Source organism: Danio rerio, chromosome 22 (assembly GCF_052040795.2).
Source record: "Danio rerio strain M-AB ecotype USA chromosome 22, GRCz13ab, whole genome shotgun sequence".
NCBI classification, from domain to species: Eukaryota; Metazoa; Chordata; class Actinopteri; order Cypriniformes; family Danionidae; genus Danio; species Danio rerio.
Window position 1 is genome coordinate 8469477 of NC_141042.1, and position 26215 is coordinate 8495691.

At 35.4% G+C, this 26215-nt stretch overlaps 1 protein-coding gene across 4 annotated transcripts in view; it reads left to right on the forward strand.

The window, feature by feature from the left end:
• The window catches only part of LOC110438268 (CD48 antigen-like), a 31189-nt gene extending 6707 nt beyond the window's left edge, over positions 1-24482 (forward strand). For 2 of the 4 annotated variants that reach the window (XM_087303682.1, XM_087303681.1), the window contains exons 2-6: positions 3768-4094; positions 17005-17295; positions 17453-17575; positions 17656-17723; positions 20036-24482. In XM_087303682.1, coding sequence (XP_087159808.1) covers positions 3977-4094; positions 17005-17295; positions 17453-17575; positions 17656-17723; positions 20036-20089 — 654 coding nt within the window. In that variant the 5' untranslated portion in view covers positions 3768-3976 and the 3' untranslated portion in view covers positions 20090-24482. Of the gene's footprint in view, positions 1-2203; positions 2404-3767; positions 4095-17004; positions 17296-17452; positions 17724-20035 lie in introns of those variants that run through there. The other 2 variants (XM_087303680.1, XM_087303679.1) reach the window with 2 other exon arrangements.
• Positions 24483-26215: the final 1733 nt, after the last annotated feature.

Here is a 26215-nt window from a genome sequence, read left to right on the forward strand (position 1 = left end):
AGCGATCTCAGATCAGTTTATCCAGACATTTTTATCTGATTCGCAAACTTGTTTGAAGAACCAAATCAGCGAGAGATCAGTTATCAAGATTAAATGATCCAGGATCTGCCAAATCATCTTAGATCATTTAAGCAAGGTACGAAGAAGGGACCCCAGGTGTGAAACTAGCAGTAATAGATGAACAAGAGGGTGGGGAAAACAAATGACAAAGGAGCAAATGGTGAGCTATCAAAACAAAGCTCACTTGCTCTGACACATAACAACACGAAGACAAAAGTGGGACAGACCAGACCACACTTATGATAAACCGTGACAAATGAGGGGACAGATCCTCACTAATGGGTGGGGCTTTTTCCCCCTCTGATGACATATACAAAGGGAGAATATCAATCAAAATGTTTCTGTAGACTGTTCCAAGTGTGATTATAAAAATGAAAAATTAATAAATTTTTTAGACTGCACACCTGTAACAGGGAGACTGACACGGAGGGATCCATAATGCAGTATTTATTAGTCACACTTTCACTCATACAATCAACACGCACAAAGGTGCGAACATGCAACAACAACAGTAGTAAAGGTCTTAGGGCTGGCGGCTGACAGACACAGAGTAATTTCCCAGGCATGGGTCAGTGGCAGGCGGCGTGATTCAGAGTCTGTGTATCAGGCTTGGGTCGAGGGCAGGCAGCGAGTATCAGAGTCCTTGTAACAGGCTTGAGTCGTGGGCAGGCAGAAGTCAAAGCAGAGTCAGAAACGGGCTGGAGTAATACACAAAAGATCAGGCAGGATATAACGCTCAGTAATGCTGGCCGGGGCTGAACAAGACTTCGCAAAGACTGAGTGTTTGAGTGCGGCTTATAAAGGGTACGTGTATCATTAGCGGGATTCAGTTCAGGTGTGCTGGATCAGTGTAAGTGGATTATGTAATGCTTAGAAGTCCGGAGATGGTGGCCTCTGCTGGCCAGCGAGGGGAGTGACTGGGACCGAGTCGGTGACAACACCACACACCTGGGGCCTCATGTACGAAGACTTGCGTGGATATCATACTAAAACATTGCGTACGCACAAAGCTGTAAATGTGCATATGCAAAAAAAAATTCAGATGTATGAAATACTGCGTACGCCAAATCTCACGCTTATTCTTTTGTACATCTGAATGAACGTGAAACTGAGCGCAACATGCACGAGTGCAAAACCCCTCCCTGCCTCCACCCCTGTATGAATATGCTAATAACTCTTCTTTGGCAAAACCAAACAAAAAAGCAATGGCAAAAAGCAAGCAAAAAGAGAAACTTTGAACAGAATGTAAATTGAAAGTGCTGCTTTCAGAGGTAGAAAAACTTCTTATATGCTTTTTATATGCCAGTTTGTCCTCTGGAATTAATAACAAAAGAAAAAATAGAGTGGGGAGAGGGTTTTTTTTTTATAGTGGGAAGAGTTTAGCTGATGCGGTAAACACAGTTGGGTCTGAACATCGCACTGAGTGGATCAAAAAAGAAATAGTGAGATCTGTAGGTGTAAAATTTTGCAGTGCCGTGAATATTTTAAGTGGTGCAGCTCGTTAAACCCATGGCAACATGTTTTGACACGTTCAAGCATGAACTCGAATCCAGCGTCTGATGAACTTACTCTTTATTTATTAAAGAGTATTATTACTTACTCTTACTCTTTATTATCCCCGCTACATATAAGATTTTGCCTATATACTCTTTATCATGAGAAAGACAAGTAGGAATCATTAATAAGTCTGTGCATCAAATTTAATTTGCACATTTATTGAATGGATTCACGTATGCCAGTTCATCCTCAGATGGTGCCTTTATAGCAATGCGTGTGCAGTAGATTACTCCAATTACATTGGGAAAACCCGGCGACCGCTGCAAATTGTGCTTTAATGTTTGGATGGTCAACTGCATGGTACGGAAACCTTATATACTAGACATGCGGATGAACCCGTCTCATACAGCTGAGAAGACACTTTGTAGAGTGCAATTTAACACACTGCCTGTGTGTATACTGAGAGATATCATATCAAATCTGACATTTATTGACTTTTTAATATAAATCTTTATTATTTAAATACTGCCCATTATCTTTCTCTTTACTAGAAAGTAGACAAAGCTGTCTATTTTTATAAAATCATACAGTCTCTGAAGGGTGACGCCCTCTAGAGAAGTATATTGTCACTGACTGCAGAGCTTCACTAAAGCGCCTGCAGACTAACAGCTCTCAGACTCTTTTGTTAGTTCTTTCAAAAAGGTTGAGTGTATTTTTGCTATATTTATTTTATGTGTGGCCCTTTTACAATTAAGAACTAAAGTTCTTTGAAACCGTTCAGTGTAATCCTCAAGAAAATGTTGGACTTGTTTATGATCTTCTGTTTGTGCTCATGGAGTCTGGCTGGTAAGTTTTATTATTTTATTTTTAGGTTTAGTACAATATATTTATACAAACTTTATTGTCAGATCTATATCGGATTGTTTTTTTTTTCTTTGCATTTTACATTCTCCTTACAAAGAGACAAAACAATATATATGTTTACAGCATTTTACCATTTGTTTACATGCATTATATTCTTCCTTATTATTATATATCATTTATTTTACGTACACTAGTAAACTCATTTATTTGTGTTGATAATGCTGTTTGAAGCATGTGAAAAGTTAAATTCGTCACAAATTTCTGTAATTTAGCCGGTTGAAATCTGCAGAGTTGAACTTACACGCTGTTATATAGTGGTATTTTACAATAACAGAACATTAATAATGATGTATATGTTAATTTTCCCAGTGATGGGTTGCAGCTGGAAGAGCATCCGCTGCGTAAAACATATGCTGGATGAGTTGGCAGTTCATTCCGCTGTAGCGACCCCTGATTAATAAAGGGACTAAGCCGAAAAGAAAGTTAATGAATGAAAGATATGTTATTTAAATTTATTTAAATAGTTTATTATGAAGTATTGATGAGTAAATGAATGTGAAAATCACAAGCTAACTTTACTACCACATAAGTCATTTCTGTGTTTAAATGTAACGGTCACACTTTACAATAAGGTTTATTAGTTAATGTTAATTAATGCATTTACTAACATGAACAAACAATGAACAATACATTCACTACAGTATTTATTCATGTTTGTTCATGAAAATACAGTAGTTCATTGTTAGTTCATGTTTACTCATGGTGCATTAACTAATGTTAACAAGCATGAACTTGAATGTTAATAATGCATTAGTAAATGTTCAATTATGATTAATAAATGCTGTACAAGTGTTGTTCATGATAAGTTCATGTTAGTAAATGCATTAACTAATTAACCTTATTGTAAAGTGTTACCATCATAACGGTCATACTGTGTTTACATTGAAAATGAACAGTTTAACCATGAGTTCACTATTTAAAAATGAGTAAATAAAAATGTGCCCGTCCTAGTAAAGTGATGACATTAAAATACATTAACAAGTCATGAGTTCATGTTGGTTGCATATAGCTAAAATAATAAGATGAGCTAAAAAATTAAATAACAAACATGAATTAACAAGTAATGAGGTAGTCATTATTCACACATGAATTCATGTGACTCATGTTGTAGTTAAAGTTAGTTCATGATTAGCACATGCCTAAACATTAGTTCATAATAAAGTAATGTTTTACATATCACAACATTTAAGTACTGTTATAGTTTTAGAGCAATTAGATTCCTTTGGCTGAGAAAATTTTGTGTGTGTGTGTGTGTGTGTGCGTGCGTGCGTGCGTGTGTTTAACAGGTGTGTTTGGTGTTGAAGTGAAGTCTGTGTTGGCGACTGAAGGAGATTCTGTTTCTCTACACATCAATGTTACAGAAGAACCGAAAAATGATGAGATCACGTGGCGATTTGGAAATAATAAAACTCTCATAGCTAAACTCTTCAGAAAGAATAATACGAGCATATTCTATAATGATACTGCTGACGGGAGATTCAAAGGGCGACTGAAGATGGACAATCAGACTGGTTCTCTGACCATCACAAACAGCAGAAGCACAGACTCTGGACTTTATAATCTGACCAACGTACACGACAACTCACTCTTCACATTCAACTTTACTGTCTATGGTGAGTAAAGTATTATTGTTCGCAAGGTGTTGGTGTTTCTTCAGTTACAGTCCTATTAGTGATTTGTACTTTCACAAAATAAAGTCTTTGCCTTTTTTACAATGGTTAACTTAAGTTATATATGTGTGTGTTTCCAAAATAACATAACTTTATTCTTAAAAGTAAATAAATGTTTTACCACATGCAGTGTTATTTCCACTACATCCTACATATTGGGAAAAAAAAGGGTTTTACGAAATCTAAATTTCAAATCTGGCCTGTCAGTGAAAATCTAATGGACATCTAAGAATAGCCCAAAACTAGATCAGTAATTAGATGTGTAGTCATTCATTCATGTGTATTTGATGACAAGTTTTAGGTTTTTATCTATTCGATTTTTACTGACAGCCCATATTTAGCCTTGTTTCTGCCAAGCCGTCTCTGTTTAGACATATTTTATACACACAAATAAAATGCTTGTTGGGCAAGTTTCTTATTCCTGTGCATATGCTGTAATTGGCTATTTAAAATAATGTTGCATTTAATTGGAAAAAGAATAGTCTCTTGCACTGAATTACATCACACATATAGTAGCGTGTGTCGTGTGTATGGCTCCTGTGAATTATATAATTATTCCTTCACTAGTAAATCTATTAATGAGAATATTGGGAATGGCTGCTATCATACACTGTCAGAAATGGTGGTTTAATAAACAAAATTATATTTTAGTACGGGCGAAGCAGTGGCGCAGTAGTGCTGTCACCTCACAGCAAGAAGGTCGCTGGTTCGAGCCTCGGCTCAGTTGGCATTTCTGTGTGGAATTTGCATGTTCTCCCTGCATTCGCGTGGGTTTCCTCCGGGTGCTCCGGTTTCCCCCACAGTCCAAAGACATGTGATACAGGTGAATTGGGTAGGCTAAATTGTCCGTAGTGTATAAGTGTGTGTGTGTGTGTATGAATGTGTGTGTGGATGTTTCCCAGAGATGGGTTGCGGCTGGAAGGGCATCCGCTGCATAAAAACTTGTTGGATAATTTGGTGGTCGACAAGAAAATGAAATTAATATTTTAGTACCTAAAGGGTACACTGTTAAAAAAAAATCTGCTAAATTTACCGAAAAATACCACCAGCTGTGGTTGCCAGAATTTTTCAGTAAAAAATATAGAAGTTTATAGAACTGTTTAAATTTACAGAAAATAACCGTATTTCATGAACTAATACAATGTTCAGTTCACAAAAATGTAGCTTAGTGCATAAAAATGTAAAGTCATTAAATGCATTAATGTGTTCATGTGTGATTGTAATTAGCAAACAGATTTTCACTGCATTAGTAACTACACAGTTACCTTCAAACAATAGAAGATCCAGCATAACATCAAATACTCTTAGTTCATTTTGGACTTGTACACAGACGCTACTATCCTCCACAATGGTGACACAAAAACCGTTTTACAGGATTTTGCTGTTGTTTTTTTTCCCTTGATTTTACGGTAAAATACCGGCAGCTGTGGTTGCCAGTAATCTACTGTTTTTAACATATTACATTCGTAAATTCAGTCTACTGAATATTTCTGGTAAAAATACATTACAAAATACATAAATAAAATAAAATAATAATTAATAAATAATAAAACAAATTACACAATACAAATGTAATTTCTCAAGATCTCAGCAGAGATCATTAAACAGCTCCACAAACATCAGGAGCTTCACTTATTATTGACCTTTGACTTTATTTCTGTGATGTGAACAAAAGCTCTTTCTGTTGTTCATTTGAAGTCACCATGATGGAGGACAGAGTCTGCTTTAGTTGGGCTTTTCAACTATTTGTTCTGACACTATAGTTTTTATTTTGGCTGCAATAATTCATTGTGTTAATCTCACTTTTTATAGCATGAAAAGCCAAAAGAAAATATAAGAATTAGTCTGATGAGATTAACTATATCAAAACCATCCTCACCTGCTTTTTTTAATATTTATTTAATATTGTTTTTATTATTTTTTTTATAAACAAGAACCAGCATGTACAGTTTTCTTATACAATACAATACAATCACTTTACATTTCTTAACAAGAATTAAATAAGTGGAAAAAAAGTGAAGGAGAAGAGAAAGAAAAAAAATAGAGGAGAGGGTACATAATTATCAAATTACATACAAATATGTTTCGCACATTTTACAAATTTTAGTCATTAACAAGAGTTAGTAATGCACTTTTTTTTTTTTTTTTTTACAGGAAATGCATATATACAAACACACTGTAAAAAGTGCTACACTCACAAAGTTGGTTTTATCTACTTTAAACAATTGCAATCTAGGTAATTTTATTTGTTTTATACCAAAAAATATAAATTTGCTTCCTCTTTACTTAAAATATATCAGGTTTTATATAACTGTATTTTTTTAATAAAACTATGCAATTTATTTGAGTAGATTTGTGTACCTGGTTATTGTGTAGAATAAATGTTATAAAAGTGAGTTGACACAGACAATTTATTAGAGCAGCTGTCGATGTGGCAGGTATGTTCATAAAACGTGATTTTAATAGTTTGGCGTGACTCCTTTTTTATTGCCCGGGATTTTGCAGGCAGACACAGCTTCTGCAATGGTCGACATTAACTGCTCCCAGCAGCGGATCTGATTAATACGGTAAGTTGCAAATGTAGCCGAATGATAATTGTAAAGTCATGCAAAACTGCTGACTTCGCTAGGCAGGTGAGGTTTTAGCTTTGTAAATTGTACTGTAGCCTCAGGTATGTTAACAGTTAGACTGCTCTCACATGGAAAGCTAAGTTGGCTAACGCTAACCAACGCTATTTTATGCTAACGATTAAAAGTGATATTATTGAGAAAAAATAGTGAAAGTAGTTTTAAAACACTTAGTAGGTATAACTAACGTTACAGAACCAATTAACAAGGTCACTGGTGGGCGGTCAATAAAAACATGTCATTGTAATGCAAAATGTAAGTGATGTGTACCGTTATGGTTGTTGGCTGAAATTGCTTTTGTTCGTTTTTCAACAACCTGAGAACTTGTGACACGGTCCCTTTGTTGTTTTTCACGCGATATTGAATATTCGGTCTGAAATCGCATGTAAGTAACACTTCAAACAACACTTGCATGATTTCTTTGACCATGAACGCTGTTGTAGTTTGATAATAGTTGTCTGCTAGTGTGATTTCGCTATTTGAAATTCGCAAACAATAGTTTTCTAATTAGAAATTCACCTAATTAGATTTCTAATTCTAATTAGGTGAGCGTAAGTGCGAATGTGCAAATATAAAACCAACTTTACCTCTATGTCGGAGTTAGCTAAAGTTAGCTCACCTAAGTTATTAGCAGCACATTAAAGATGGATATTAAATGCAGAAATGTATGCAACAGTTAGGTAGTTCGTGTTTAATGTAAGAGAAAGTATAACTTAAAGTTTGTGTTTTAGATTGGTCCATAAGTTTTTTTTTAATGCTGCATAGTGAATAAATTACAGATTTACAATTTATTTGAACTTAAATTACATTTACTACTGATGTTTACAGAACCATTTAAATTGTATGCACCTCATTCTAAAATGCATTTTCTTGGTCTTTAGATACCAAAGTGATTTTGTTACCTGTGGATCTTCAAACTTCACATCCAGGTAAGAAAAACATTAGATACAATTACAGCTATAATTATTTGCAGGTTAGTAAAACATTGGTAAAATTGCAAACAATAGTGAGCTCCATAGAATTACATTTGATATCTGAAGATTTTTTTTTTATGTGTGCAACAGTAAAAACAGTAAAAATATCCTAATGCAGTTTCTTATTATATGTCAGTCTTTCAATAAAGCTAACTGATAACACTGAATCACTGAACTGTCATTTGCCAGTCACATAAAATTTGGAGAAAAAGTCAATTAAATGTAGCTTTTTTGTATTATGACGTGTATAGTTTGGTGCAAAATGAAGATGACAATTAAATTATAGAATTTGTATTCTATAATTTTCATATAGCCATTTTCAAACAGTTTTAATATATAAATTACATACACATTTTAATGCTTTATAAGTTGCCAAAATAAACAAAAAATGTAATACCTACATTTTTAGAATTCTTTGATTGACAGGCAACCACAATGACACACACTGTTACACTGAGTAAAATCACAGTTTTCTTAAGCATTTGATAATTAAAAACACCTGGAATAATGTAAGTACACAATAACCTGTGTAACCTTTTTTTTTTTAAATAGAAGTTTTACTAAGGTAATTTTAACTGATAAACTAAGGTGTTTGATCCATGCATCATTCTTACTGCACTTTTGTAACTTCACTTGTCGTTATTTCCTATTTAGTATTTAGCTATTTAATGTTGTTTGGTATCAACCACGTGAACTCCTGTTTCTTTTTTGTCTCCACCAATAGAGTTGTGAGGAATCAGAGGTGCATGCGGCTGCCCACCTGAAAAATTTGCCATCAGCCCAACACAATTTGGATTATCATAGGACTGTCAGAGGTTTGCCAAACCTGTCAAATGCATGATGGCTCCTGTTTGGACTTACAGATGTCCTCGACTTCAAGTATCCATCAAAACTGTATACATTTCAGATATATCAGAGACTCTTTGTGGGACTGGACATTATGCATCCTAAATCTTCATCAAAATATGCAAATCTCCTTACTGAGTTTCCTTAGATGTTTATCTGTTTTTACTTAATCAGTGTATATTGTGCTTACAATATAGAAATGAAGATTTATTTTCTGAGGTTACAGCCAGAAGTCAGTTGAATTCATTTTAAATGACATATGCACGGGTAATTTTATTTAGATCATAAAGTTCTTAATACTTAATTAAAATATGTACAGGCAACATTTAGCAATGTATAAGTAAGTTAAGTTTAACAAAAAAAGTAAGTTTATCTGATTTGAGTAATTTTAGAAATATTAGTTGGCTCAACTTAATTTTATTGCATTTGTTTTAAGCAATGTTTTAGTGTTTAAAATACTTAAAAAGGCTAGAAGCTGAATCAACCTTAAATGTCCGATGCAGCCACTTGCCTCACTTTTTATAAGTTAGATCTAGGTAATGTTAAAAGAGGAGCTTATATTAATTGTTTTAATTGCTTTTCTATTTTGAGACTTGGAAATCACTTTTATATACATTTAAATCTCTTTTTCTAACACCATGAAGAGAGGTTTGTTTTTGGAAAACTTGGATTTATGTATGTGAAATTTACTTAATAATAAAATAAAATTTATAATAAAACCAGCATCTTTTAAAGAGCGATCCTTAACATAAAAACCCAAAGTCACATGTTTATAAGATAAGGAAAATTAATCCAAAATAGCCATATGAGAGAAAATGAAACAGGGGATAATATTCCAGATAGAAGAACTATTTATAAGAAATTGTCTTATCCAATTAATTTTAAAATTACCATTAAGCAAGTTAAAATCAATAAAATTTATGCCGCCTTTGTCATAAGAATTCAGCATTACTGATTTTTTAATATAATGAATTTTGTTTTTCCAAAGAAATTTTTTCAACATTCCATCAATTAGTTTGTTTGGATGCTTATCAACTGAAATAGACTGAGCAGTATACTGTATGACAATCTAGAAATACCTTCTGCTTTAGTGAGCAGAACTCTGCCTTTGATTGATAGATCTCTTTGTAGCCACTGGTTCATCATCTTTCTCGTTTTTTTCAATAATTGGTAGAAAATTGGAAATACATCTACTTTTATCATCCTTAATTATTTTAATTCCCAAATATGTCACACCCTCTCTCACGGTGATGTTACAAATTAAAGATTCTGAACAATTACCCACTGGTAATAATTCACCTTTATTTATGTTAAGGCAGAGACCTGAGGCTTTAGAAAAGGGTTCAAGAATTTCTATTGCTGTAGTAATCTGTTATGTATTTGTGTTTTTTGTGCTCTGTTTCTAACACAATCTGTGAGGCATCCTTCAGAAACAAAACAGTATTATCCGCTAACTGGCTTATTACCACTTCAGTGTTTTCAATAGATATTCCTTTTAAGGAGCTTTCTCTAATATGTATATTTAGAAGTTTAGTAGCTATCAAAAACAGGTACGTGGAGATTGGGCATCCCTGCCTAACTCTCAAAGAAAATCTAGGAGAGTTTAATAGAACTATTGCAATTAGTGTAAAGCATTTTAATAGATCTACAGAAGAAATTTCTAAATCTTACAATACTAAGAGTTTGTTACAAAAATTCATGTTCTAAAGAATCAAAAGCTTTTTAGTAGTCAAGAAAAAGTATAAAGTTGTCATTAGAGAAGTAATTTGAATAATCTAGAATATCTAATACTAAACGTATGTTATTAAAAATGTGCCTTTTTTTTTTTTGCAAAAATCCAGATTGACATTCATCAATTAAATTGTTTAAAGTACATTTTACTCTTTTGGATAAAACTAATGCAATAATTTTATAATCATTGTTCAGCAAGGTAATTGGTCGCCAATTATCAATTAATAAGTGATCTTTATTTGGTTTTGGTATTAAAGTTATTAGTACTTGACATAAGGTTGGAGGAAGGAAGGATCTATCTATGCTCTCATTAAAGACCTCAAGCAAAAAAAGGAGGTAAAAGTTTCTCAAATGTTCTATAAAGCATAGCAGAGAGTCAGTCCATTTCAAGAGACTTTTGCTTTTCAGTGATTTAATGGCATCCGTAACTTCTTGTAAACTAAGAGTGGCTTCACATATATTGAACTCATCATCACTAATCTGTTTTATGGTATGTAGTGATTCAAAGAATTCTGTTGTAGATTGTTGACAAAATTTAGAAGAATACAAGTTACTGTAAAATTCAGAACAATAGTTTGCAAAAAATTTTGCATTCTCCACAATATTACCATTAATCCTCAATTTCTCAATATAATTATATTTAGCTTGTTGCCTCTCAAGTCTAAAGAAATACGCAGAGCTCATTTCACCCTCTTCAAGCCATTTCCTTCGAGACCTTATAAAAGCTCCTTCTGCCTTTTGTTTGTAAAATTCTTCTAATTTAATCTTTTGTTCAGTAAGTTCTGCTTTTTCAGATTATTTTTTTCTATTGTTTTGGATGATAAAGTAGATATTCTAAAAATAATACTATCTTCTTCAGCTCTTCTCTTTTTTTCCAATTCACTACAGTATTTCCTTAAAAAATTTCCCGCTTCAAATTTGAGAAGTTCCTAATTATTACAATATTTTTTTTCAACTTTCGCTTTATTCCAGTAAGTCAAAATATTTTTTTTTCTATTCCAGTAATTACTTCCTTATGTTTAAGAACTGAATTATGTAATTTCCAGTAACCAGACTTTTGAGTTAAATTACTAAAGTTTCCAAAAGGAATCATAATCGAAATAGCTGCATGATCTGAGAACGGAGATGGTATTATATCAGTAACAATGTTATCCAAGTCATTGGAAGTAAGCCAATAATCAATCCTAGATTGAGAAGATAAAGATTTGTTACTCCAAGTAAAACATTCTTGTGTTGGATGAGATTTTCTCCATGGATCAAACAAGGAAAATTGTTCTATAAAAGCCATAATATAATCCGAATTAGGAATTCCAGTTTGATGAGGCCATCTATCTAAACTATTATCTAGGACAACATTGAAATCACCACCAAAGATTAGAGCAGAGTTAGGATAAATGGTTAACATTTGAATCACCTGCTTGCCTAATCTATTGAAGAGAGCGTTATTTTCTTTTTTGTAAGTTAAAACCATATACATTAACTATAATATAGGTTTCATTTAAAATCTCAGCGGCGTAGTGCCCAGAAGCATCACATTCATATCTTAAGATTTTCCCTTTAAATTTGTCCTTTAAAATACAAACCCCAAAAGAATTAGTAGTGCCATGGGAAAACCACAGATCTAGTCCTCACTGTGACCTCCAAAATTGAGCGTCTTGTGACAGAGTGGCATTCTTGTAGAAAACAAAAATCTGCATTAAAGAGCTTCAAGTTTAAGAAAATAGTTTTCTTCTTAGTGATATTGTGTAACCCTCTACAGTTAAGAGAAACAATAGATAAAGACATAGAACAAGAGTGAATATGAAACAAGTAAAAAATTAAACAAATAAACCAGAAGATTCCTATAAAAAATATAGCAAATCTTAAGCAAACACAGCAAATTTATCCCAGGATGAGAACAGCAATCCCTTTTAACACATATATTGGTACTGTATATTTGTAAAACAGAACAATTTAACAGTAGTCTTAGTCTCTATCAGTTCTTTAGCCAACATAAGCAAAAATAATGTATTTTCTTTTTTTATCTAAAGAGAGAAAAAGTGTTTTGTTTCTTTTATAAAAGTATTACATTAATCAATGTGACTGGAGTCTGAATCCCTTTCATGTTATCGATTCAAGTAATGAAAAGAAAATGTCTCCCTTTAAAATTAAAAGAAAAATAAGCAAATATTGCATCTCCTCTGAAAGTTCAAATCAACAAAACTGAATTTGAATACCTGTTTCTTTTCAGTCTATAAACCAAAAATATGGAAAAAAAAATATCTTCAATTCTAATTCAGAGAGAGACGGGAAAAGGTGTTACTGTTTCTTGCATAAATTAAAAATATTTAAACAGGTCTTTTGTTCCAGTTTTTACAAAAATGAAAAGGAGAGTACTTTTGTACTGAAAGGGGCAACCCAAGCTCATTCTGGAAACGTAGCCCCGCGGACGTTTCTGGAGACAGCGATTTACGTGGCCGGAGGTACGTAAGGCCACGTTTAGTTGTTTTCGAGCGAACGCTGCCCCTCCTCTTCGCGCTCGCTGGCCGATGGCTCGCCTCCGAGTGGAGGGCTTTCCCAATGCAACAGATCAAGGATCTGTCAAATCATCTTAGATTCCTTAAGCATGGTATAAACAGACCCTTTATCATGTTAAATAATCAATAATCATATCCAGTTTACTGAGGAATCCACATATGACGAACAGACCCCTGATCTCCTGTTGAGTGCATTCCCTGTGTGCTTTTTGCTCTGTCACCTTATTTGTCACCATAGTTCCCTGGTTTTTCCCATGGACACTATTATTCCTTGTTCAGAATTGCCTCCTTGTCATCAAGCATATATCCTCTTAGCACTTATGCTCACTTTGTACACACACCCAGTTTTTTCAGGGTTTTTTGTGTTAATTTGAAGTAGTTTTTCCATTTTTTTGTGTTTTTTTTCCGTTATATCATTATGAGGACCACCATTGAGAGCAGCCTTTAGTACAGTAATAACAGAGTATTATGTATATGACTTTATCAACAAAAAAAGGCAATGTAGCCATTTTAGTCCAAACTAATTAAATAATTACCAGCTACATTAGCATAGCAGCATTGGTCCTCTACCATAGTTGGATCACCCAGTCAGGTTTTCATTATGCATATTGTATCTGAACATCTTTGTGCACAAATATTATCTGGCCATGTCTGTCAGGGCTCTGTCTTTTTTATCTGTTTAATTTTTAGCTTTGTGACAGAACTCTGACACCCCCATTTACAGTTTTTTACAATGGCTATGACACTTTTTTCAATACATTTAACAAGTTTTCTAAACTCTTAACACGGTTAGCACAACATCCGTCTTCGTGGTCTATACAGTTAACACAATTCTTGTTGTTTTGACACAAAATGCATCCAGTTAACACCAATTTAAAATGCTTAAACTTCTTTTACACATAAGCACAACCATGACCAAAACAATGTAATTGTACAGTCAAATTTACAAATGCTTTAACACAGTATGTCAGAACAGATAACACCATGTTCTAAACAGAAATTATATAGGATAAAGTCAAAGTAAACAGCTGTTCTAATTTTGAATTTAAACAAATATATTCACTGTATTTTATTTCATTGCCAATGAGAAACAGCTTATTGCAGTTGTGTGTATATATAATATATATATATATATATATACACATATAATTCCCATCTAGAAAGCACATGATCATATGTTGTAAAAAAGGACTCTTAATTTTTTTTAAAAGAAAAGTGAGTGCATCAAAGAACTCCATTACCAATATATCCAGGTAAGGTTATGCAATACAGTCACTACTGTACTATACACAGTGTGTTTTGCAGTAAACTACTCTACTAAACTGGAGTTCATTAGCACATACAGTAGATATACAATACAGCATTTGCACACACTGTGTCTAATTACTTTCAGAGAGTCATGAAGTTGGAGTTCAATCGTGTACCACATGAAATTATCTGTTGACAAGGCTGTGGATGTCGCTGTGGGAGAAACATAATAAAGAAAAGGGCAATAGTTACCATGTCGCGCCATAGAAGATATCTAGTGTAATGTGGATGAGAACATGTGGCAGAAGACCAGGCAGAATAGAAGATTACTTTTTTTTTTTTTTTTTGTAATTGCAGTGCTTTTTTTTCATCTTGCAGTGAAATCCTTTTGCAAATAACGTCTGTACTGCAGCATATCTGTGTCTGTATTTTTTTTACATAAACTGTACAAAGCATAAACTGTTATTAAGCATTTTTTTTCTTTATTTTTATATTGAATTTTTGCAGTAAAAGAAAGAAAATGCATTTACTAAACCCAACAAAACAAAACTGTAGAGAGACTTCAAATATAAGGGCAGAGCTGACACATAAACTAATGCAGTTTCTGTAATTTTAACTGATGCTGGTGTTTTTATTGTCAGGGTTTTCTGATTGACTGAATGTTTCTGTTGGAAGAGAACATGTGTTTGTGTTTTGAACAATAATTTCATTTTGAAACATGTTTACAGTGTTTTGTTAGACATGGTGTAGTGTATTAGTTGATTATTGTATTTTGAAAAGTAGTTTAGAGGTTTAGTTCACAGTGTGTGATTTTGAGCATGAAATTAACTGTTTTGTCAATTGTGTGTTTTGTGTTGCTGCATTACGAGTTTAGCAAACTTGTTAAATGTATTGAAAAAACTGTCATAGCCATTGTAAAAAAAAACTGTAATCCGTCTTCTTACATGTATTTGAGTTCATTCGGACCATGTACTCTTGTCTGTGATTTCTTGTTGTGAGCGCATGGTTTTGAGTTATCTTGAGTTGTGTGCTCATGCCTGTTATTTCTGTCAGGTGTGCGGGGCATGGTGTTCAGATACTGGCACTTCTATTGTGGTTTCAGTTTTGTGTTAGGGTTCAGATTCTCTGTCTCTCTGTCTGCTCTGTTTGGTGTTTTGCTTCTGTCTGATGTTTTGGGGTCTTTGCATGCGAGTTGTTTACAGCCACATGCATCTTGTGTTTATTGGCAGTGTGCTTTTGTTTTGTGTTAGCACATGGCTTGAATTGTGTTCTGTTTGCCCTGTGCTCTCATTTATTAGGGCCTGTTCATACCTGGTCACATCATGCATTTTTCTTATAGCTATCCGATTTGCTATGCAAAAATCGGAAAATGGCTCCATTTAGACTTAAATGGATGTGATCTTCAAATCCTGCGTTATATGCAAATTTAGGTTATATTGACTAAAGCATCAGATACAGCACTTTTTTATGAATATATTCTTATTTCCAGAAAGGTATGCTATATATATGTTGTTTGAATACAAATTATTTCATATGCAGTTTTTAAAACATTCCATGCACATGAGGCAGGTTTTTATTTTATTATCTATTATCTATTTTTGTCATGTGTGCAAGACATCATTCATAACTGTAATGGTAATGTCATGTAATTTGTGTATAACATACTTTCCCAAAAACAAAACAACATGCCTTTGTAAAAGAACGCATTTTTAAAGTATTATTATTCATCTCTTTTTACAGATACGTTTACATACTTAGTAAATAAACTAAAAACTATTTAAAACAGAGCATGCACTGTACCCTGACTGGTTTTATGCATTCATAAATACAAAATGAACAAATGACTTCTCAAAAGTTGAGTAAAAAGTAAGATTACTGACTTTTATTTAGTAAAGTAGCAGTCTTCTTAAGTGGTAGTACCTCAGTAAGGGAAGTTTATTCATTCTTGTCGGCTTAGTCCCTTTATTAATCCGGGGTCGCCACAGCGGAATGAACCGCCATCTTATCCAGCAAGTTTTTACGCAGCGGATGCCCTTCCGGCCGCAACCCATCTCTGGGAAACATCCACACACACATTCATACACTACGGACAATTTAGCCTACCCAATTCACCTGTACCGCATGTGTTTGGACTGTGGGGGAAACCGGAGCACCCGGAGGAAAACCACACAAAGGCAGGGAGAACATGCAAACTCCACACAGAAACGCCAACTGAGCTGAGGTTCGAACCAGCGACCTTTCTTGCTGTGAGGCGACAGCACTACCTACTGCGCCCAAGTTGGCAGCTCAAGTTTATTTACAAATTAATTTTAAGAGGATCCCGCATTATCCAATTTATGATGCACCAATCAGATGATTCCTAAGCCACTATAAATACCCTAAGTTCCATATGACAGCCATCTTCATTTTGATGAATCCCTCTTTCACCCCTTCTCCTCCTTTCCTAGATTGGTGGCACGGTGGCCCAGTGGTTTTGTCCACTGGTTAGTACTGTTGCCTCACAGAAAGAATGTCACTGGTTCTAGTCCTTACCAAGCCAGCCAACGTTTCTGAGCAGAGTTTACACATTCCGTGCTCAAAAATATGCAACTTAAGTTAATTGACTAATCCAAAATCAGCACTATAGACATGCTCCTAGTAAGTAGTTATCTCTTAAGAGCAATCCCTATCTGTCCATTAGCTACTATAGCAGGGTAGTTCTCGAGATCTACCTGGGACAGTATGCCAAACAAGCTTTATAATCAATCATCAGCTAAGTGTGAACCCTTGAAAGTACAGGTATGCGAAAAGCTGCTTAAGTGAAGTAACAAATTACATGTACTTCTTTACCGTCCATCATTGTAAAGAGCTACAGTTGTTGCCAGCTTGAGTGTCATAACTGAAGTTATTGTTTTTCTCTAACTTCTTTCAGCTCTTCTACCTGTTCCTGACATCAAGTATTCTCAATGTTCTTCATCCTCATCTTCATCAATGCAGAATTGTTCAGTGCTGTGTTCAGTGAATGTGAGCGCTGTGAGTCTCTCCTGGTACAAAGGAAACAGTTCATTGTCCAGCATCAGTGTGTCTGATCTCAACAGCAGTCGCTCTCTACCTCTGGAGGTGGAATATCAGGATAACAACACCTACAGCTGTGTGATCAACAACACCATCAGCAACCAGACCACACAACTGGACATCAACACACTCTGTCAGAAGTGTAAAGGTATATCTCTAATATATATATATATATATATATATATATATATATATATATATATATATATATATATATATATATATATATATATATATATATTATATAGTATAATATATATAATATATATATAGTTCATGCACATTTTCAATGACATTATTGTCAGATTCTACAGGCCCAGTACATCTAAATCTAATAGTGCCGCTCTCTGCTGCTGCTGGATGCTTGATTCTAGCTCTGCTCGTGTTCTTATGCATCTGCATGAAGCACAAAAACACAGACCAAAAAGGCAAGTGTTACCAAATGCTGACACTGTTCATGTTCATGTTATTAACATTGCAGAAGTGTGAAAGATGTCTGTTTCAACAGTTGAGACTCGTGCAGAAGAGATCACATATGCTGATCCCACATTCTACAAAAGAAAAGCACCGAAATCGGTGAGATCAAAAATCTAAATTACAAAAATCTATCTGACTCACCTCTGCTCTGGGCCATAACTTGGCTTAAGTTCTGGCTAACTTTACACATGGGTCCACGGCCAAAACTGGAACTGGAACACTGGAAAGTGACACATACATTTAGATCAGGCTGAGATCTGGCACTCTCCCTGTTGAAATGTTTATTTTTATGTGGCCCAGCTCTGGCATAGACACTATGAGGCTGTTTACACCTGGGCACTTTTTGAGTTGTGGAAACATTTCCATTTACACTTGACCACATAAATGTGTCTTCATTAAACCTAAATAATTGATATGACGCATTGAGCTAGGTTTCCTCAAATATAGAGATAAAGATTATAAAGATATATAAAGATACCCTCTGTTTTATTTAATCAACATATAAGAGGCTAAATTATTATATGCATTTGTTTATATGACAAAACATGTCTTTTTGACTCAAGAAGGTCCATACTGACTACAAAGGCAGATAGTGATAAGATCAGGGCCTGTTGTGTGGACTTTGGGGGTTTTATGGTGTGGTCACATGTTGATTGGTCAGTTTGAATGTCTTCAATGGCTTTAGTCACATGGTCAAGAAAGATACAGAATAGGTTGTAAACTCAAGCTCTGTCTCTTTTCCTGCTCTCTTTTCCTGGCCTGCTTCTCTCCTGCTCTACCCCTCTCCTCCTTTGGAGTCTATCTTCTCTGACTCTACTGCAATCAGGCTTTTGGGCCTGCTCTCTTTGTCTCTCTCTCCCTCCCTCTGTGTCTCTCCTTCTCCCTATGGTAACTTTAATTTTACATTTAAGCTGGGTACAATTTAAATCATTTGTTTTATCATTTCATATTTTATCATTTTATACAGTTATTTTGTAATTAATACAGTTGTAACCATAGAGAATTACTGTCATTAAATCATCTCATTTTCAAGTGTTTGTGAATTACTTTTGATTTAACATCAACATTTAATTGTTCCATAATGCAATACAATACAATCACATAATGTCAACGCTCTCCCACATTTATAGTTATTAATACCGCCCTTATTTCCGTTTTTGGTATGACATTGCAGAAGAATGGTTTGACTAGAAATGTACAGTTTTTTACCATCATGCTGATTACTTTTTAGTCGCTCGGCAGAACTACAATTCGAACCGCTGTGGTTAAAGACCGTTCTTACAAGCATTATTATTTACAGAAACATAAGCATAACATTACCGGGCAGTGTGCTTAATCAAACACCTGACACTAATCGCAATTCAACTGCCAAACTGTCTTTACTTATTTATTAATTTATTTACTTTTCGGCTTAGTCCCTTTATTAATCTGGGGTCATCACAGCAAAATGAACCGCCAACTTATTGTCACCGACTCGGTCCCATTCATTCCCCTCGCTGGCCAGCAGAGGCCGCCATCCCCGGATTTCTAAGCATTACATCATTCACCTAGACTGATCGTGCACACACCTGAACTGAATCCAGTTAACGACCCACGCTCCCTATATAAGCCACACTCAAACTCCAGTTCACTGCGAAGTCTTGTTTCAGCCCCGGCCAGCATTACTGAGCGTTATATCCTGCCTGATCCCCTGTGCATTACTCCAGCCCGTTTCTGACTCTGCTTTGCCTTCTGCCTGCCCACGACCCAAGCCTGATACACGGACTCTGATACTCGCTGCCTGCCCTTGATCCTAGCCTGATACACGGACTCTGAATCACGCCGCCTGCCTCTGACCCTTGCCTGGTAATTCACCCTGTGTCTGTCAGCCGCCAGCCTTGATACCTTTACTGCTACTGTCGATGTGTGTTTGCACCTTTGTGCATATTGTATGTTTGAGTAAGTGTGATTTAGTAAATACTGCATATGGATCCCTCCGTGTCAGTCTCCACGTTACACTTATCCAGCATATGTTTTACGCTGTGGATGCCCTTCCAGCCACAACATATCACTGGGAAAACTGTCTTTATTTATTTGTTTATTTTTTTGTGATTATGGGATCCTTCATTCTGACAGTGGTCGTCTGTAACAGTACGGATGTGGACCAATGGTACTTGTAGATGTGCATAAAATAGAAAGACAAAAGATGTGTCAGTTAACTAGAAGGGTTTTTGAGGCGTTGGCTCAATTCTGGCCCATTATCATCTCACCAATGCTGAGACTGAGCCAACAGTGTTGCATTTTAGCCAGAATCGACTTAAAAGTGCTTGCTATCTGGGGTTTGTTTTTGTGCAGAATATGTGAAGGTCTACACATTATATGGTCAGTATGCTTTTCATTATCTTTATGCATGTGTGTTTGTTTTGTTTTAGGGTGTTCAAGAGGAGCCTGATGTCGTGTATGCAGGAGTCGCTGTGAGACCTTGATCAAACTTTTGACCAAACCTGTGATTCATTTTAGGGGCTGCAATTTCTAGATCACAGCCTACCTAAAACAGGAATTACTATATCAATGTGGTTGTTTTTGTCAATATATGTATTTTTAAATATCTTAACACATTTTACCTTGTGAGCGTTTGGAGTGTAAATACAGTGTGACTGAATGTATTTCCAGCTACATCTGGATGTGTCTAAAAGTATGAAGTCAGAAGAGTCTCAATAATAATGTATTACATTTCAAGAGTTCACACTTAGCTAATGATTGATAATAAAGCTAGTTTGGCGCGCTGTCCCGGGAGAGAGCCCTGAACTTATAAGATCCTCAAGCCCTGGGCTCCCTCCCGTTGCAAGGCGAGAGGGGAGTTTGAGCTCAGGTAAATCTCGATGACTCTCCTTCTTGCTTGTTGTAGCTAAATGTCAGATATGGATGGTGAAAAGTATACTCAGAGTTTAGCTAAAGTATTTGGATTAATTGTTTAGAGTGCTTGTTTTTGAACCGTGGGAGGAAACCGGAGGACCCGGGGAAAACCCACGTGACCACGGGGAGAACGAGCAAACTCCGCACAGAAATGTTGTCTTGTTTGAAAAGGAATTAAACCAGGGGCATTCTTGCTGTGAGGCAACAGCGCTAATCGCCGGCCACCGTGACGCCCGTTTGGAAGGAGGGAAAGTAGGGTTAGGTGTGGGGGGGGGGGGGGGGGGGGTTCTTCAAGACGAAGATATTGAGATGGGAAAAGTCTGGTTATTTATAGTGAGTTAAGGACCATCGAAGTTGGAACAGCTGTGAACAATCATAAGCACATGATCCTCTCGAAATTTGTTTATAAATAAACTTCACACATTCACAGTCACAGGGAACTGGTCAATTTTAAACATTGAAAACTGTTTGTATCTTATGAACATGCATTTTTATTTTGTGCATGTGAGTTTTTGAGTGTATATATGCTGCCGGAAGTGGTGTTAGTGAGGCCAGCAGGGGGCACCCAACCAGCAGTCTGTGTGGGTCCTAATGCCTCAGTATAGTGACGGGGACTCTATACTGCTCAGTGAGCGCCGTCTTTCGGATGAGACGTTAAACTGAGGTCCCGACTCTCTGTGGTCGTTAAAAATTCCAGGATGTCCTTCGAAAAAGAGTAGGGGTTTAACCCCAGCATCCTGGCCAAATCTGCCCACTGGCCTCTGTCCATCATGGCCTTCTAACCATCCCCATATCATAATTGGCTTCATCACTCTGTCTCCTCTCCACCAATCAGCTGGTGTGTGGTCTGGCGCAAAATGGCTGCCGTCGTGTCATCCAGGTGGATGCTGCACACTGGTGGTGAATGAGGAGATCCCCCCCGTTGTGTAAAGCGCTATAAGTGCCCAGAAAAGCGCTACATAAATGTAAGGAATTATTATTATTATGAATTTGGTTTCATGCATATGAATTTGAATACATTGTAATTTTTTGAATGGATTATTCTTGAGACTAGATTAGACAAGATTATGTTTCCTTCAGTATTTGCTGTCCACTTGTCAAGTCAAGTCGAGCTTTTTTTCATACCGCTACATATGTGAACATACAGAGGAACAATTTTGTGTCTCGCAGGACAACGATACTACATAAATTAGTCATAAATACAAACACAATGCTGGACATAAGAGCTATTTTTAAAAACCTATGCTAAACTAACATATACTATAAGATACTTAACAATACACAAGACAGGTTATACGAGTTCTTGTACATGAGACTGAACAATGTTGTACAGGATATTGTGCAAGAGAGGTATTAGAGGTAAATATTGTGCAAAAGAGCTATTTAAGGATTAATATTGTGTATGAGTTATTTATTGTTTCAGCAAGCAAGTGCAACTTGATTGTGGTACATTTATAGTAAATATTGCTTTCATTGTTCAGTTCTTGTAAGATGGAGTTTAGATAAAGTGTCAGGTGCATAAAGAGAAGAGTCACATAGACAGAAGCCCAGTCACCTTTTTGAAGCACAATTTGAAATGCACAATGTTTCCAAGTGACATGGAATGATTTAGAAAGTGTCAATAGTGCAGATGTGCAAACTGGTGCAAGAGTCAGAGAGATAAGAGGGTGTCTTTTTTACAGGTGGTTTGTTAAGCCCACTCACCTGTATGGGACATACTCAGGAATGCATGGGGATGTAATCTAGCAGAGCAGGCTCTAATCCTTTAAAACCTTCTTGAATGTGGAGGGGATGAGTAGAGTCTTTCATAATAGACCTTTTTCACAGCGAAATTGAACACCGGAAGCGCCCTTCGAAGCAGTGTATCGATATTTCCAGGTTCGCTAGGAGTCGCAGAGACGTGACAGCCTCGGGTCAGCGAATGACTTTCTCACAGTCAACTTTGCCATAATTCGGACAGGAAGATGTTGTTCGGTGAATGTGTAAAACTGCCTAAATAAAACAGCATTTAAAAGATGATACCGATTTGCAGAATTTGTGCAGAAAACATGTCTTACACACAGCGTTTGCATCGTCAAAAAGAATCGTTATTAATACATTTTTGCACCTCACCCCATAAGCTGACTATGTACAATGCCAAAATAAGTGTAAAACTGTCTCCTCATATTCATTACAAATATACAAATTACATCAATCCCACTTTTAAATTTTTGCAAACAATGTTTTGCTGGATAAAACCTTTGGATAAGTTTATAGGATATTTCTTTAATTCTATTTCTAACATGATATTTCTGTAGTAACAGACACACTTTTCTTCAATTCACCCTTTAATAAAGACATCCAATAAAATTGGATACGAGGTACAGTAATGATTTCTTTTTGGAAAAGAGTATGAATAGCTCTATCATTACTCTTGGTATTTAGTAAAACAAAATTTGCCGACATAAGATTTAGTAATATCAAAAGACGATGCATCAGAAGGATGGTCTTATTAATACCTCTAAATAACATGAATGAATAACATGTCTCTGAAGGAATTGAACCAATAACAGTTAAAAACTTGCTGGGTTATTGAGATTGTGTAATGAGAAAGGACTTCATTGTAAGAAAAGTATACCATCTTTATTATATACCTGACTAAACAAATAATTTTGTTGTCAAAACAATAAAAAAAAGAGATTTGCGTTCGTATGAATTGTCTATTACTCCAAAATAACAGCAATGTAGGGAGAAATCATGCTTCTAAATTAATGACCATGATGAGCACTTGTTTGTGGAAGGCAGATAGCTTAACTGGAGTTTTGTCTATATTATAATTACTCATCAAAATAAAACTAAGACCACCAGTCTTTAATAAAACATGATAATCTCTTCTTTGAAGTGCATACAAACGTGCTTGAAACGACATTCAACCCCTCTAATAATGTCATCCATGATTTTCTCTGTCCTTCGTCTTTCGGGAAATCGTGGTCATTAAATTAAGGGTGTCGTTCGGGAACGCGCAATCACATTGATGAGATGACTCTACCATTCTTTCTTACTCCGTCGCATTGAAACCATATGTTGTGGGACGCTGTTTCGCTTACCGGAACCAGGAAGTGTGAAAAAGGCCTATACTGCTATAGCTTTGCTGGAGCACCATGAGAGCAAAATGTGTTGAATGGAGAATAGAGGTGCACCAATGATCTTTTCAGCTGGTCACCTGTTGTGCGTTAGAGGACTTGTGGTCGGCAGCACACAGTGGTACTGTCTTTGTGACATGATCTGTAAAAATACATCTTAAAGGGTCAGTTCCCCGAAAATTTCTAGAATTCTGTCATCATTTATTCACCCTTTACTTGTTCTGAACCTTTATGAGTTATTTCCTTCTGTTACACATAAAAGAAGATCATTCGAAAAAGCTGAAAACATGTAACCATTGAATTAGAAATTATTTTTTTCCTAATGGGAGTTAATGGTTACAGGTTTTAAGCTTTTTTCTAAATATATATATTTTTGTGTTTAACAGAAGAAAAAACTCTTAAATGTTGTGAACCACTTGAGGGAGAGTAAATAGTGAGTACACTATTTTCATTTTTGTGTGAACTATCCCAAAAATACCAAATGTAAACAGCAATGTATGCAATCTGTGAGTTAATACAGACAGTCAAAACTTTTTTCTTGTTTTTCTGAGAGTATTTGATATTGATATAATAATATTTCGCCTTATTCCATTGTGTTTTAAGTGTCATGAACGTTTATACTGTACTGAATCATAATGTAATAAGAGGTCTTATATCTAGGGATGTTGAAAAATGTGCTTTATTATGTGTATATTATATTGCTGTTTGCCATCATGAGCCTGATGAAGCTTCACCTGCAAATGTCTCTCTCACTGTGATGTTTTATGTTGTAAAAGGTTAATGTGTTAGAGTTGTTTTTTAGCTTTTTTATTACGCATTCAAATAAATATGTTGATCTATTTCTAAGCCTCTTTAATGCATGGTTTTTAATATTACCATCCATCTCTAGCCTTGTTATACTGGTTGATTTGATATTACTTCTACATCTGTTCATTTAGCAGACATTTCATTTGTGTATAATGTTGTTTATAATGATGAAGTGTCACCTGCAGCTGTCTCTCTCACTGTGATTAATTATATGTTTTCTTTTACTGCTTTGTGCTTAATGTCCATTTCATAACTTACAATAAGTAAAATAACATCACAAATATCATATACTATACTGAATGCCTATTTATAAGCTTCCCAATAACATTCTCCCAAGAATTAGGAGTAATAAGCATTTTCTGCATGAGCTTCGCCCATCCAATTCTATTTTTTACCCCCAGCCCTTCCTCATGGTCCTTAACACATAATGTAGAGGGGAAGGGCTTCAACATTTATGTCTAAGAAATGGGACAGCAATACTGCACCTGCACACATCATCCTATGTCATCACAGGGTCTTACTTCATATGAGAACGACGATGGTGACTACTGTAGTTATTCCAGTTGCTTTATATTTTGCTAATTATTTACAGGAAATCACAGAATGCAACGATATCATGTTATTATAATGATATAATGTGGCAAAAAGCTTGTAACTGTACTTTGTATTTACACTGTGGCCTTATTCATCTATGTAAACACAAGAAAACAACATTAACAATATAGCAGACACTGTAAAAGTAGTTCTCAGCCACTAAACTTTTCTGACAGGGTATTCATCGAGTGTCAGATGTGAAAGTGTGTTGTTGGACTACTATACAGGAGTTATTATTATGGATTATAGATTAGATTAAATCTAGCAGGGTTTTTAAATCTTTTTTAAAGCAGGACTGTAAATAAAGGCCGTATTATATTAAAACATATGCATGTTTGTTGTAAAAATTCTTAGTAATAGCAAAAATCTGGATCTCCTGACTCCCCTATGCAACCATTTTGCTGTTGTAGATGGTGTATTCTGGAATATTTTCGCACTCCTTGGTTTCTAGTGTGGTACTGGGAAATATCTGTTTCAAGGGCTATCTAGCTCTTCCTCTTAGCTCTATGCCTTCAACCTAAAGAGAATTTGGACACCCCTACCCCTTTTTGTGAACACGCAAAGCGAGGGGTAGGGGTAAGGGCTAATGGGTTGAATTGGGATTGGGCCTTGGTCTCTGAGATCATTATGGAGGAGTTTTGGAGATTTCTACATGGCATTTCAGTTAGGAAGAACTTTGGACTTTTACATTATTGTCTTTTCTTCAACTATTCTGTTGTAGATTTGATCTTGTTCAGGACTTGTTGTTGGTAAGCACCTTGTGTTCCGCACACACACCTGAAGCTCTGATTAAACTTCTGCTGATCATCAGTACTTTTTCCCACGACTGTATATAGATATAGATACACACACTGGTGTTTCAGTTGGTCATGGCCAGCCACTGTTTTGCTGTTTGTGGTTAGCGGTTCATGTTTGCTATCAGTCATAGACACTCTTGCTCTGCACTTCTTCTAAAACATTTCGAGCTAGACAAATTTAGATTAATAACAAGAAGCATTTGTAAATTCTGGCAACCTTTTGTGTTTATTTGCTCGAAGGGATCAATTGAGCTATTTCCAGTAGCTTTAATAAACCTTCAAAAAATTAAGATTAAACTAATACTTGAGGCATTTATTAGACAAATGGCTTCCTTACACATAAATACGTCAAGTCAGTATTTCTGTTAAAAACACT